General features: G+C 67.0%; 1 protein-coding gene across 6 annotated transcripts in view; it reads right to left on the bottom strand.

Moving 5' to 3' along the window:
- APBA2 (amyloid beta precursor protein binding family A member 2) overlaps positions 1-13898 on the bottom strand; it is a 211756-nt gene that overhangs the window by 8490 nt on the left and 189368 nt on the right. For 3 of the 6 annotated variants that reach the window (XM_058294834.2, XM_058294832.2, XM_023585805.3), the window contains exons 6-11: positions 12387-12532; positions 11827-11862; positions 9590-9676; positions 7290-7475; positions 1133-1312; positions 223-435 (exon numbers count right to left, since the gene is read on the bottom strand). In XM_058294834.2, the coding sequence (XP_058150817.1) occupies positions 223-435; positions 1133-1312; positions 7290-7475; positions 9590-9676; positions 11827-11862; positions 12387-12532 (848 nt within the window). Of the gene's footprint in view, positions 1-22; positions 436-1132; positions 1313-7289; positions 7476-9589; positions 9677-11826; positions 11863-12386; positions 12533-13898 lie in introns of those variants that run through there. The other 3 variants (XM_023585810.3, XM_058294837.2, XM_023585807.3) reach the window with 3 other exon arrangements.

Genomic DNA, 13898 nt, shown 5'->3' with positions numbered 1-13898 from the left:
GCAGGGGCGGGGCTGCGCTCACCTTGATGATGCCCTGGCAGGTGGCAGGGGCGGGGCTGTGCTCACCTTGATGCCCTGGCAGGGGGTGGGGCTGCGCTCACCTGGATGATGCCCTGGCAGGTGGCAGGGGCGGGGCCTGTGCTCACCTTGATGACCCCCTGGCGGGGGCAGGGCTGCGCTCACCTTGACGCCCTGCAGGTGGGGTGGCGGGGCTGCGCTCACCTTGATGATGCCCTGGCAGGTGGCGAGGGGCAGCCCCACCAGGCTGGTGCCGTTGACCGACATGATCTGGTCCCCGATGCTGAGCTTGCCGGAGCGTGCGGCCGGGCCGCCGTTCATCATGTTGGCCAGGATGACTGTGGGCAGGATGGAGCCCCAGCCCGACTCCACCACCACCACGCCCAGGATCTCGCCCTTGTGCTTCTCCAGCTGCAGCTGCAAGGCACGCGCCGCGCGGGTGGGGGCCGGCTCCCCGGGGCAGCCACCCACGGGGCCCCACAGATGGCCCTGGGAACTCGGGGCACGCGTCCAGGCGTCCAGGCGCCTCTGCTCTCCCCCGGCCCCCCACGTCCACCGAGCCCAGGGCAGGGGATGCCCCCGTCTAGCCCAGGCCGCCACTCTTTCCTAGAAAAGCCCACCCCACCCAAAAGCTGCCCGCCTTCCCTCCACGAGCACTCAGGACCACCCATCCATTCCGCAAGCTGTCCACCCCACAAGCCGTGGGTGTCGTCCACCCGGCCAACGGGATCGATCCCTCCTTAACCCGCCAAGCCCCCAGGAGCGGCAGCGCACGCATCTGCTCAACCAGCAGCCGGGCTCGGGGCAGCCTGGGCTGTCCCCCGCATAGCCAGACCCCAGGCCGAGCCACCGGGAACCCCGGGCCCCGCCCGCTGGCAGCTTCAGGGCCCCCGGCCGAGCCCGACCCCCCATCGAGAAGACGCTCCTGGGACAAGACGCCCTGGTGGACAGCACCCCCAGGCCCCGCGTGCCGGCCGGCGCTGCCCAGGAAAGGCCGCTGTGGGGACGGTGGGTGCTTCCTGGGCCAGCCCGGCGCTGCCGGTAGGGAAAGGCTGCCGCGGGGGCCGTGGGTGCTTCCTGTCTTCCCCCGGCCACCCAGCGCGGCGGCACGCACCTCCTTGCAGTTGTCCGAGTTGGAGAAGTGCACGAGGTCGTCGTTGTACATCTCCTGCGTGTGGATGATGTCGCTGTACTCCTTCTGGCTCAGGTCCTCGGGGTCGATGCCGTTGGCGCGCAGGAACTCCTGGTAGGCCACGCTGAAGGCCTGGCCGATGGACTGCGCGATCAGCTGAGCCTGCGGGGTGCGGGGCGCAGCAGGCTGACGGGCAGGCGGGGCCCCGGGGCCGGCTCGCTGCATGCCCCGCGCCACAGGGCCGGGCCATCCCCACCCGAGACCCGACCGGACAGAGCCGCGTTTCAGATAAAACCTGGGAAAGTGATGAATGTACTAAACACGATATGGCTGCTGCTGCGACGGGCACTGTAGTTCCTCTCTGCCCATCTTATTCCAGAACCGGGGCCTGAGGCCCGCTGGCCGGCCGTGTCACAGGGAGAGCGCATCTGCCGCATCGAGCTCCTCCTCGGAGACGCGCTGGCGTCGGGGACAGGCGGTGGCCGTGCCTCGCCGCGGTAGCGAGGGGCCTCCGGGAAGGCGTGACTCCCTGGCCTTCCACTCGTCCCCAGTCCCGAAGGACTTTGAGGACGCCTCGCTCCGGCTGCGCAGGACGGAGAGCAGACCCGCCTGTCCCCCGCATGTCCCCAGGTCACTAACTGGGAGCAGCCACGGCTCAAACCAGACAGGAGCTCGGCCTGCAGGCGCGGAGGCCTGCGCCGGGGTGGCCGCACGTCAGGGCCGCTCGCGAGGCCTTTGTGGGGAGGAGGCCGGTGGCAGGAACCCTCTCTCGGTAGGAACCCTGGAGCTTCCTGACGCCCTGGTCCAGCTCGGCCTCTCGGGTGGTCGGCCAGGCACGGGCGCACCTGCCCCTGGGCCTGCCTCCAGCACCGAGGGGCCGTGGGACACGGCATCCCGTGCCAGAGGGAAACAGACGGAAAGACCTAATGATGATGCTGAACTGCACGCCTGACGGAGAAGTGGGAACTGTGACTCGTGTGTGGTACGACAATAAAGAGCTAAAAAGACCTTGCGTTCTACCCGCTGGGTGTGCAGGGCAAGACGGGGGAGGGTGATTTCCTGACCGCCCGAGAAGGGGGCCGAGGGTGCGGGCCACTCCCCAGCAGGCTGCCTGCCCCGGCCGTCCTCCCCGAGCGGCCGGCTTTGGGGACAGCTGACCCGGCACTTGTGCTGCAGGGCACCTGGCACCCCCGCCTCGGCCCAACAAGCGGCACCTCCCAGGCACTGTAAAAACAGCAGGGCCCCATTTCCAAACACCCGCGACGGCTTGAAAAGCCCCCACCCAAGGAAAGCCAGGGCCCTGCCCACGACCCCAGAGCTCCTTGGCCCCCGGCACGCCTGCCAGACTGGACGGCGAAAGGGGAACCTCGCAGGGCCGAAGCCCCCGGTGCTAAATGTGCGTAAAAGAGCAGGGGGAGAAGGGCCAGAATCAACACAGAAGAGCTGCTCCTGAAGGAGCCGGCAAGGCGGGTGCAGGGGAGGATGGAAAGACGCACACCCTCCACGCAGCCCCTTCAGAGGAACTCACGGCTCACAAAAATGAGGTATTAGGGAAGACACTATGAGAGAAAGGAGCCAAAGTTTTGGGAAATTAAATCCATGATGGCTGAAATAAAATTCAACAGAAAAGTTGGATAATAACAGGAAATCTTACAGATCATGCGATAAAAGCAAACAGTAACAAATGGCAAACTAAGAAAAAAATAAAAGACTGAGGAACCATGAGGAGACTCTATAGCTGCCAAAGGAAACATTATGGCTTGAACACTGTCCCCCAAAACAGGTATGCTCGGTCCTAACTCGCAGCACCAGGTCTAGGACCCGTTTTGGAAACAGGGTCTTTGAAGATGTGAGTAGTTAAGGAGACAAAGCTGTATCGTTAATCGGTGTGACTGGCGCTCCTGTAAGAGGAGGAAAATCGGGGGGCAGGCGCAGGGCGGCCGGCTGTGCGGTGACGCGGGCAGGTGTGGAAGTGCTGCCGCAAACACCAGAAGCCGGCACGGAGGGACGGCGTCTCCCCTGCAGGGTCGCGGCAGCGCCCCCCAACACCCTGACTTTGGGCGTCTGGCCTCCAGAGCTGCGGGACAGTGCATTCCTGTGGTTTTGCCCCATCCGGTTTGTGGTAACTGGTTACGGCGGCCCTGGAAAGCCGAGAGCCGGGCAGGGACACGGCCAAGAGACAACAGTAAACGTCCTTGAGCTGAAGAAGGCACGAGGATGCAGATGAACAGACCACCCGGAGCTGAGGAGGACAAATTTAAAGAGAGCCACATCCAGACAACACGTATTGTAGAACACAATAAATCGCCCAGGTTGTAAAAACGCCCCTCAGGGCTAAAAATCAGAACGAATCCACACCGAGGGATGCTGGAAGATACACAGGAGACCCCTTCGGGGTCCTGGAGCCAGGGTTCTGTACCCAGCGAAACTATCTTGTCAAGCAGCAGGGCGGAGCAGACGTTTCCAATCATCTATTTCAAACAGTAACTTAAAGACACGCTCCGGAGAAAGTGAGATGTGGTTTCAAACAAACAGAAGCACACAATGAAAGTAATCTGGAAGTCCAAAGAAAAGAAATAACAGGATCTCAGCGGGCAAGCAGGCGGAAAGTCAGGGACCAATCAAAGCAGTGAGACTACGGGAAATTGTCTTCAAGGAAAACGGAGGGGATTTAACTGACAGAGAGCACCCGGCACTTGTACCCCGCCCTCCATGAGGGAATTCTACCCGTCAGGACCAGGTGCCCGCAGCGGCTGGGGAGAGCGGGTGTTTCCCAGAGCGGTGGGCAGGAAGGTGGGTAGAGAACAAGGAGCACGTACTCTAGGCTACGGCAGCTGAGCAAGGCTGGGGCCCAGGATGACTCTAGAACGTTCTTCCTGAGCAGAGGCGAGGGGTGCGAGCGGAGCACAGAGGGGCCCAGCGGCCCACCTCCCTGAGCAGGGAACTCCTGGGACCTGCGCACTAGCGGCTCCAGCTTCCTGCACGTGGCTCGGCCTCCCAGGCCCTCGGGAGGAGGCGCGCAGGCCAGAAGGAGAAGCGCGGTGCGGTGAGGTCGCCGAGTCGGCCCCGGAGGCCTGCTCGGGGATGGGCCCGCTGCAGAGGCGGGCGCTCTGGGCACTACCCGCCCCTGGGAGCCGGTAGGCCCGGTCCACGGGCCCTCGGGAGGTCCACTCCTTCCTAGTGCGAGCAGCCCACCTCCGAGGATGTTCCTGGGTCGCAGCTTGTTCCCCCGCCCCCAGCCCCATGTCCAGGGGAGGGGGTAGCAGGAGGCCGGGGCTGACGACCAAGCACTGGGCAGCCGGGGCGGCCGGGCCTTGGGATGGCCACAGCAGGGCCTCCTACCCCAAAGGCTAGGCTGCCCGCGTCCCGCCCCTTCTCCTGGCCGCTCCCAGAAGCCCCCTGCCCTCAGGGCTCTGCACCTGCCACCCCAGCCAACCTCAGCCAGCCAGCGACGGGGACTGGACCGAGAGGCTTGCAGTAGCAGTTTGAGGTTATTTACACCTCCCGAAAGAGGAAGATCACGTCTGTAATCCAGTCCTCTGGGGTGAAACCCTCGGAGGCATTGAGCTCAGGGGGCTTTGATTGCTGTGAAGGTTGGGGCTTTAGGGCTTCCGATTCGCTATGCCAGCGGGGCGTGACAGGGTGCATCCGCCCCCTCGCTGGCCTGATAAATGGACTCACAGGGACAGACGCAGGGAGAGCTGCCATTTACATCCTGTCACGTGGCAGCAGGAAGCTCCAGCAGCCGAAGCCCCAGGAGAGGGGCCCTTTGCCAGATGCTTACGGCTGAGGCCGGGACGAGCCGCCACTACGGGCGGCCCAGGAGGAAACGAGCCCTCGCCGGGAGAGGACTCGACAGAGCCGGAGTCCAGAGCGAGAGGAGCCGGGGAAGGCAGGCAGGGCCGCCACTGTGCGCCCACACGTGGCCGCCGACTGGGGAGAAAGAACCTCCTAGGGGGCCTGTGCTGGACTCGTTAGGCCTGTGACCGGAGGCTCTGCCCCAGATCAAGCCCCTTCCTAAGCCAGCGGGCGTCCGGCCCCCTGTGACCAGCACGCCAGGCCCCTTCCCCACAGCACACTACGGTGTGCCCGCTGCATGCCACCCCTGCACACACCGTCCTGCCCGCTGCACAGCACCCCTGCACACCGTCCTGCCCGCAGCACGCCACCCCTGCACACACCGTCCTGCCCGCTGCACCCCACCCCTGCACACACCGTCCTGCCCGCTGCACGCCACCCCTGCACACACCGTCCTGCCCGCTGCACGCCACCCCTGCACACACCGTCCTGCCCGCTGCACCCCACCCCTGCACACACCGTCCTGCCCGCTGCACGCCACCCCTGCACACACCGTCCTGCCCGCTGCACGCCACCCCTGCACACACTGTCCTGCCCGCTGCACGCCACCCCTGCACACACCGTCCTGCCCGCTGCCCGCCGCCCCTGCACACCACCGTCCTGCCCGCTGCACGCCACCCCTGCACACACTGTCCTGCCCGCAGCACGCCACCCCTGCACACACCGTCCTGCCCGCTGCACCCCACCCCTGCACACACCGTCCTGCCCGCTGCACAGCACCCCTGCACACCGTCCTGCCCGCTGCACAGCACCCCTGCACACACTGTCCTGCCCGCAGCACGCCACCCCTGCACACACCGTCCTGCCCGCTGCACGCCACCCCTGCACACACCGTCCTGCCCGCTGCACACACCGTCCTGCCCGCTGCCCGCCGCCCCTGCACACCACCGTCCTGCCTGCTGCACGCCACCCCTGCACACCACCGTCCTGCCTGCTGCACGCCACCCCTGCACACACCATCCTGCCCGCTGCACACCACCGTGCATGAAGAACGCCAGGCCAGAGAGCAGCGGCAGGCGAGCTCCCTGGGGACGGCCTCCACCAGGGCCTCTCCCGAGCTGGCCTGGAGGGCCCTGCAGGGCGGCCGGCCCCCCAGCTCCCACCCAGCAGCTGGGCTGCCTCCTGCGGCCCAAGAGGACCCTGCCCAAATCCCGGCCGCTGCCCCGGCCCGGGGAGTAGGAGCAGTGGGGTGGGCAGGACTGCCTCTCCAGCCCGGGATCCTCGGGGTAGGGGGTGCCATGCCCCCCAGGCCGGTTCTGCCTTCACCTCACTGAGGTCACCTGCCTGGGAAGGGGGTCTGGGCTGGCCTTGAAATCCCTTCTGTAGTGGCTTCAGGCACTTGGGGGGGTGGTTCAACGTCTCAGGAAAAGGCTATCCCCCATCCCCCACCCCAGCCTGTCTTCAAGCTCTAAGCTTTATGAGACCCTTCCCTGCTGCCCCCGGTCCCCGAGGCACCCCAGGCTCCCGTGGGGTCAGGCACGCCCGCCCCAGTGTCCAGGCTGTTCTCCCCTGGCAGAGCAGCCCCGGCCTCCAAGGAGTACCGCCCGCACGGGCACGACTGCACCCCGGCCCCCCCCACAGTCCTTCCCAGGCCCCCCAGGCTCCTGGGACACTCAGCCCACGTGAGGGCAGCGCGGGGCTCACAGTGTCTTAGGAACCAGGCAGGATTTTGTAAACCTCACAACAATTTCTTTAACTTATCGCAGGAGATGTTCAAGAGGAAAACAGCCTGGCTTCAGGTGCGGGTGAGAGCACCTGGGCAGACCCGACGCGTGACGCGCAGGTGACAGAGGCGGGCAGGGACGCCTGGTCCTGGGGGACCTCAGTAAAGGCCTCCTCCAAGCGGATTTGGGCGCTGTTCCCTTTACAGACCCGAAGAAGCCACGGCCCCGTCACGCCCATAAACACACCGAGGCCCGGGAAGGCGGGAGTGCGGGGCCTGGGGGCGGGGCCTCTGGTCTGAGGGCGGGGCCTGGGGTTGGGGCCTGGACCTCTGGTCTGGGGGCGGGGCCTCTGGTCTGAGGGCGGGGCCTCTGGTCTGAGGGCGGGGCCTAGGTCTCTGGTCTGACGTTGGGGTCTGGGGGCGGGGTCTGGTCTGAGGGTGGGGCCTCGGGGCCCGGGTGGGGCGGGGCCTCTGGTCTGGGGTTGGGGCCTGGACCTCTGGTCTGAGGGTGGGGCCTCTGGTCTGAGGGCGGGGCCTAGGTCTCTGGTCTGAGGGTGGGGTCTGGGGGTGGGGCCTCTGGTCTGGGGCAGGGCCTGGGCAGGGCAGCCGCACACTTACGTCCTCGGACTCGAAGACATGGCAGATCATCTTGTACTGCTTCCGGCCCTCCTGCGCCCCGGGCGTGGTCTCGATGCAGTCCTGGGAGGCCGAGCGCGGCATGCGGCGCCGCGCCATGAGCACCACGATGCTGCCGATGTCGGCGATGTAGGAGATGGTGCGCAGCGCGTGGTCCATCATGGTCTCCTGCGGGGGGCACAGGTCAGTAGGGCACAACACACTCCAAGGCGGGCCCGGACCCCTGCCCGCACTGTAGGCGCCCATGGGTGGGAGCAGCGCTTTAGGGGAGCCTGGCTTCCGAGTGGGGCCCTGCTGCCATGCAGCAGGCGTGCAGCGGGGCCGGCCCCATGGGGGCCAGGGGCACCCCCTAGCCAGGACCACCGCGCGGCTCCGGGAGGGCCGTCCCACGGGCAGCCCTGGGTGTCAGGGCCAACGTGCCCCCTCCAGCAGCCTGTGCAGCTCGGCGTCGGAGCAGCGAGGGGCTGCAGGCCCCGCTCAGCCTGCCTCCACCCACGGCTCTCCAGACCCGCCAGTGGGCAGCAGGGGCTCCGGGAAGGCCACCACCCGCCCTGCGCCTTCCCCCGCCGCCAAGCAAGCCCAGTTGCCGCCCTGAGGCCGCCTCCTCCACCAGGCCCGCCCTGCCTGCACAGCCCCTGGAAACTTCTTTTCTGGCTGAGGCTGGAGGCCGGCCCAGAGCCATGGGAGCCCCTGGGAGCCGGGGGCAGGGGCATCAGCAGGCTGGCGCCCAGCACGTCCGGTCTCTGGCCACCGCCAGAACGCCCAGAGCAGTCCCCAGACGTGAGGAGCGCGCCCCTTAGCTCCCAGCCTGGTGGCCAGTGGCGTGTCCTCCGCGCAGGGGCTGCCTGCCGCAGCCGCCCCCTCCTGACCACTGCTACGGCCTCCACTCATCTACACCTCCAGCCCCTCGGCCAACATTTTTTTCAACCAAGCCAGTTTCCTGCCTCAACTGTCTCCCTGAGCCCACTCTAAATAGCGTCCCCGAGCTCGCGCGCAAACTCCAGGCAGCTGCCGTGGTCAGCGCCCTCCCGACCACTTCAGCCTGGCTGCCCGGCCACGCCCTGGCCCATCCGGACTGCACTGCTCCTCAGCTCCGCCACCCGCCCCCCTCAGCTCCAGGACCCGCCCCCCTCAGCTCCAGGACCCACCCCCTCAGCTCCAGGACCCACCCCCTCAGCTCCAGGACCCACCCCCTCAGCTCCGCCACCCGCTCCCCTCAGCTCCAGGACCCACCCCCTCAGCTCTGGCATGCGCCCCCCTCAGCTCTGGCGTGCACCCCCCTCTCCTGGCCTTGGCCAACAAGGCTGTGGCACTTCCCCAAGCAGGTGGGTGCTGAGACGCGCTTGCGTGGCAAGCCCGGAAAGGAGACGGCGGAGCACTGAGGGGAGCCTGTCAGCGCCAGCGGGGCCGGTCTGAAGGTCACTGGCCCAATGTCGGCCCGTGTGAACAGCAAAAAGCATCACAACAGTGTTGGGTAATAACGAGTTAAAATAAATAACCCACAAGTCCACAGGGAAACTTCAGCAACGAGAGAGAAAAGGAGAGGACAGCAGGGACGCTCCTTCACAGAGGGCCGACAGCGCGCGCAGGCGGGGGTCGTGGCAGAGGTCCCGGGGAAGTAATGAGAGCCACGTCCACGAGGTGCCCCGGCGCCACCACACGGGGCTGACCAGCTGCGCGGAGACCAGCCCCCAGGCACCAGGGCCCGTCGGCGTCCAGTGCCACGCCCCACGCGAGCGGCGGCCCGTCCTCTCCACCCGCTGCCAGCCCCTCTCCCCAAACCTCAGCCAGTCAGTCGCCAGCCCCTCTCCCCAAACAGCCATCCGGCGGCACGGCCCCGGGGCCCTCCCCACCCCCAGCAGGCAGCCGCCGCCCGCCCCCCACCCTCGCCCCGGCGCCGTCTTCCTCGTCCAGGACACGGCCACGCTGAGGGCCCCGGGCACGGCAGGCCGGCCGGGCACGGCAGCGGCATCTGCTTCCACCCCGAAGGCCCCCCGGCGTGGGCCGCCCTGGGCTTTCTGCCTCCAGCCGGACCTCCCAGGGTCAGCGGGGGCTGCGGGAAGACGGCCCACGGGCCCGCGCCTGCGACGCGCCCTCGCAGCGCCTCCAGCGCCAGGGCCGCGGCGGGCTCGCGGCGCCCTCGGCCTCCTGCCACGCGTCCGGGTTCTAACCACCGCGACGAGTCTGGGGAGGCCACGGCGGGGGAGCTGCGCACCCGGCTCGTCGCGCAGGCCCTGCAGGGAAAGCAGCCGCGCCGCCCCTAACGGCCCCTCAGCCCTCACCTGGGTGTCCGCGTTTAAAACCTTGATCCTCTGGGTCGAGATGAACAGATCCACTTCCGTCAGCGTCTGCGCGTCCCCCTCAGAATTCTAAGAGGAGAAGCAGACGCTGTTACAAAGAAACAATGGAACGGAGAACGAGGCGAGGACCGCGCCGCTCCCGCCCCGAGCCCCCTCGGCGGCCACGGAGGCGCCCTCGGGCACGCAGGCGGCCACGGCCGTCGGCCAAGCGCGGGTGCCCACGGCAGCGTTTAGGGGGCGCGGGGTGGGGGAGACCGGGGCCGCGGCAGCCTCGCGCGTCCCCGCAGCAGAGCCCCCACCCCCACCCGGGCAGGGGGCAGCCCGCGGCCGGCAGAGGCGCACCAAGGCTGGCTCCGTGGGTCGGCGCCACGCTCTCGCCGTGGGGCTCCAGGCGGCCCCCTGAAATGGGGAAGCAATGGTCCAAGGAGGAGGATTAAAATGGCAGCATCTCCTGCTGACTCAAACGGCTCCAATCACGTCAGCCCCAGGAAGCCCCGGCCTCGCTCTTCCGAAAACCCCGAAGGGGGCGACAGCCGCCCCCACGGAGAACCCCCACTGCCCGCCGCGGCCCGGCTGGTGCTGCTGCGCGTCACGGCCGCCTGGTCGCGGCACTGCCTCCCGCGCCAGGCCCGCCTCTGATTGGCCCGCACGCCCGGGGGAATCCTAACGACGCCAGCCTGGTGGCAGCAGAACGCGCCTCCTCTGCCTCGCCCGAGAGGTACGGCGCTCCTTCCCGTCAAGGTACGACAGCGTCCGCCTCACACCAGCAGGAGCCATGACCACCGCTCACCAGAAAGCCGAAATAAAAATCCTCCCCAGCGGCTCTGCGCCCGGAGGGGCCCTGTCCCGTAAGGACCATTTGTACTTCAGCTCCGGTTTCCAGGGAAAAGGTCTTGGGGGCTTCCCGCCCCCCACGGAGCAATGCTCCTTAGTGTGACTAGAGGAGGGTCCCCCAGAAATCCAGCTGGGAAGGCCTCAGGCCGGGGAACAACTCCTTTCCCTGCGGTTCACACCCCGTTTACAGCCCACGCAAAGGTGCGCTGGGGGGATGTTCTCGGCTGGCAGCTCAGAGCCCCCCTGCTACGGAAGGTGGGGGCAGAGGCAAAGACGAGGGCCAGGGTGCACCCTGGTTATCGTGACTACGTGGGGGAAGCTGAGCTCGGCCGTGAACTGGACTGGCGAGGGGCCGGCTCGAGGACGACCAGGCGCAGAGCTCTGGGGAAGGCGGAGCGGAAACCTGAGCGGTTCCAGGAAGGGGCAGCGGGCGCCGACCCAGGGACCCCAGGAGGAACATCAGAGGAGAGCGGGACCCCGGGGGAGCCGGGCGCCTGCGGTGGCGCCGAGCGCCCTCGTCGTGCATTTGCTTCTCCTGCAGTGGACAGCAGGAGTCCTCGGCCGCGGCCTGAGAATCTCACGCGCCGTAAAGCAAGGCGCAGCCTCCGTCAGCTGCGGTCGGCTGGCCTGGCTGGGAGACCAAGGCAGGGGCTCGTCGGGGGGAAGCAGACCCCAAGCACGGGCGGGCACGGCGGGGAGCGCCCTCGGGCTGCAGGCTGCACGCCAGCCGTCCCCACGCGGCGCCCTGCCTCCCGGCCCTGAGCACCTGGCGTTTTCGGCTTTGTGAGGAGAACAACAGCGTTTACTAAGCGGCCAGTTTACAAACAAGCAGCTAAAGGGCACCCTGCCCCTGAAAGCCTGCGCTCCAGAAGCTGTTTTAAGTAGAGGAAGCATCTCACGGGCACAGAGAGCAAATCGTCGTTTGCATTTGGCCAACTTAGTCTATAAATACCCGGACAACGTGACAGATACAGCACAGGACACTGGGCACTAGATCACTGTCCCATCAAAGCCACCAGCACACCCAAAGTATCTACGTAAAACAGTAACATCTCGAGTTCCCTGGAGACTAGAGAAGAAAGAGCAACACTGAAACTCTCCTGTACGTGGGCGTTGAATCTGTCGCCATTTCCGTTCAAACACCTAGGACCCCTCTGCCTGGGGACAAGCGAGGACTTGCTTTGCCATGTCCCGTGCCCCACTGCACTCCCACACTGTACATGCCCACTGCACGTCTGCACCGCACGACCACAGCACACACCCACACTGTACACCCGCACCACACGTCCCCACCACACACCCACACTGCACTCCCCCATTGCACGCCCGCCCCACACGCCCCCACCGCACGGGACAAGCCACGACGTGAGCTGCATCTTACACACCGCTTTTTTCTTGATTTTAGCGGCCTTTTGCATCCTCTGGGCAGCGTAGGAGAGAAAAGAGAAACAGATGGGCATGAGGCGGGCGTGCGCTTGGCCCCGCGCCGGCCTTGGCCCGGGAGAAGGGCCCACGGGAGGCCTCAAGCCCCGGCGTCTGGGGAACCCGCACACACCTCTCCGGGGACAGGGGCGTGGACGGGGGCCGGCCCGGGTGGCTCGGCAGGCCTGGGCCCTCTCCCATACCCTGGCGCACCCGTCAGAACAGGGTCTGCGAGTCTGTGAGGAGCCCTCCCGAGGTCAGTGACCGACAGCGGACACGACGTCACGTCCCGAGCTGCACTCAGCGCCTACAACACGCGGGCTGCGCGCTGCGGCGGGGAGGGCTTGGCGGCGTCCCCGGCAGAGCTGGGCAGCGTCAGGGGCTCCGCCCGGGCCCCCCGCCTCCCTGCGGCCCTGGGCCCGGGATCTGAGCGTGCCCGCCTGGCCTGGACACGAGGCGCAGCTGCCCGACACGCCCGCAGGCGCCAGGGCACCCCGGCACACCCCGGCACGCCGCACCCTACCTTGACGCGGCTGACAGCCTCCTGAGCCTGCATCATGCGGATGCTCTTGGACGGGTTCCGCTCGGACAGCAGCTGCGTGGAGCCCAGGTAGTTGGCGGCGAAGATGATGCCATCAATGAGGTCTTCAGGCTCACAGGGCCCCGGCACTGCAGGGGGCGGGACAGGGCACCCCGCTCGGCTGGGAGGGCAGCAGCAGGACAGCCAAGGGGCACCCACCCCCGGGCGGCCGAGGGGGCCCCAAACCGGGGCGGCCAAGGGCCCCCCACCCCCTGTCCCCCAAAGAGTGGGTGGGGCCCACACACCCTGTGGGAAGCTCGGCCTGCGCAGCGTCGGGCTCAACTCCAGAATCCCGGGTGCCAGCCTCGGGTGCCAGCCTCGAGCCCCGGGCGCAGTGGCACCTCCGGGCGCTCCCCGGAGCCTTCCGGAACATGACTGCGACCTGACGCTGCCCTCGGCGCATGCTCTCCTTGGCCCTCCCTGCAGGCCCCACAGCCTGCGGCACTGCCAGGCCACCTGCTCCCACCCGAAGGACCCCAGCGGGCTGCTCCTCGGCCAGCACCCTCTGATAGAACTTCCTGCCATGGTGGAATGTTCTAGACCTGCGCTATTCAATATGGCTGGCCACTCGCCTCACGAGGCTTTGGAGCACTCGATACGTGGCCAGTGCAGAGGAGAAACATTTTAATTAACTTAAATATAAAGCGCCTCCTGGGGAAGCGGCCTTGGCCCAGTGGTTAGGGCGTCCGTCTACCACATGGGACGTCCGTGGTTCAAACCCTGGGCCTCCTTGACCCGTGTGGAGCTGGTCCACACGCAGTGCTGATGCGCGCAAGGAGTGCCCTGCCATGCAGGGGTGTCCCCTGCGTAGGGGAGCCCCACGCGCAAGGAGTGCACCCCGTAAGGAGAGCCGCCCAGCACGAAAGAAAGTGCAGCCTGCCCAGGAATGGCGCCGCACACACGGAGAGCTGACATAGCAAGATGATGCAACAAAAAAGAGAGAGATTCCCAATGCTGCTGACAAGAAAACAAACGGACACAGAAGAACACACAGCGAATGGACACAGAGAGCAGACACCTGGGGTGGGGGGAGAGAAATAAATAAAAAATAAATCTTAAAAAAAAAAAAAAAGAGCCTCCTGCACCCAGTGGCGACAGTAACGGACGGTGGACGTCCCTCTGCAATGGAGGGGCGCCGGGCATGGAGCCGCGGCCTGCACGGGGACGGCGCCTGCCTCTCAGTCCTGCCACTGCTGCCTCAGTACTGGGGGGGGCGCTGGGGGGCGCGGGGGGCAAAGGAGCTGGCGGGGGCCCCCTCCCAATCCTAAGGCGAAGGGCAGAGGGCAGGCCCCACGGCCGCCAGCCCCAGCGACACCACGCCGCCAGCGGAGTCTGCGATCCCGGCGGTGAACCACCGCACCCAGCACCGCGTACGCCCGGCTCCTTGACCGTGCCCACCCGAGGCTGCGGGGCCTCCGCTCTGCGCCAGCGCCTCCATCGCAGACAGCGCGGCCG

Source organism: Dasypus novemcinctus, chromosome 3 (genome assembly GCF_030445035.2).
Source record: "Dasypus novemcinctus isolate mDasNov1 chromosome 3, mDasNov1.1.hap2, whole genome shotgun sequence".
NCBI lineage: Eukaryota > Metazoa > Chordata > Mammalia > Cingulata > Dasypodidae > Dasypus > Dasypus novemcinctus.
This window is presented reverse-complemented; position numbering and strand designations above follow the sequence as displayed.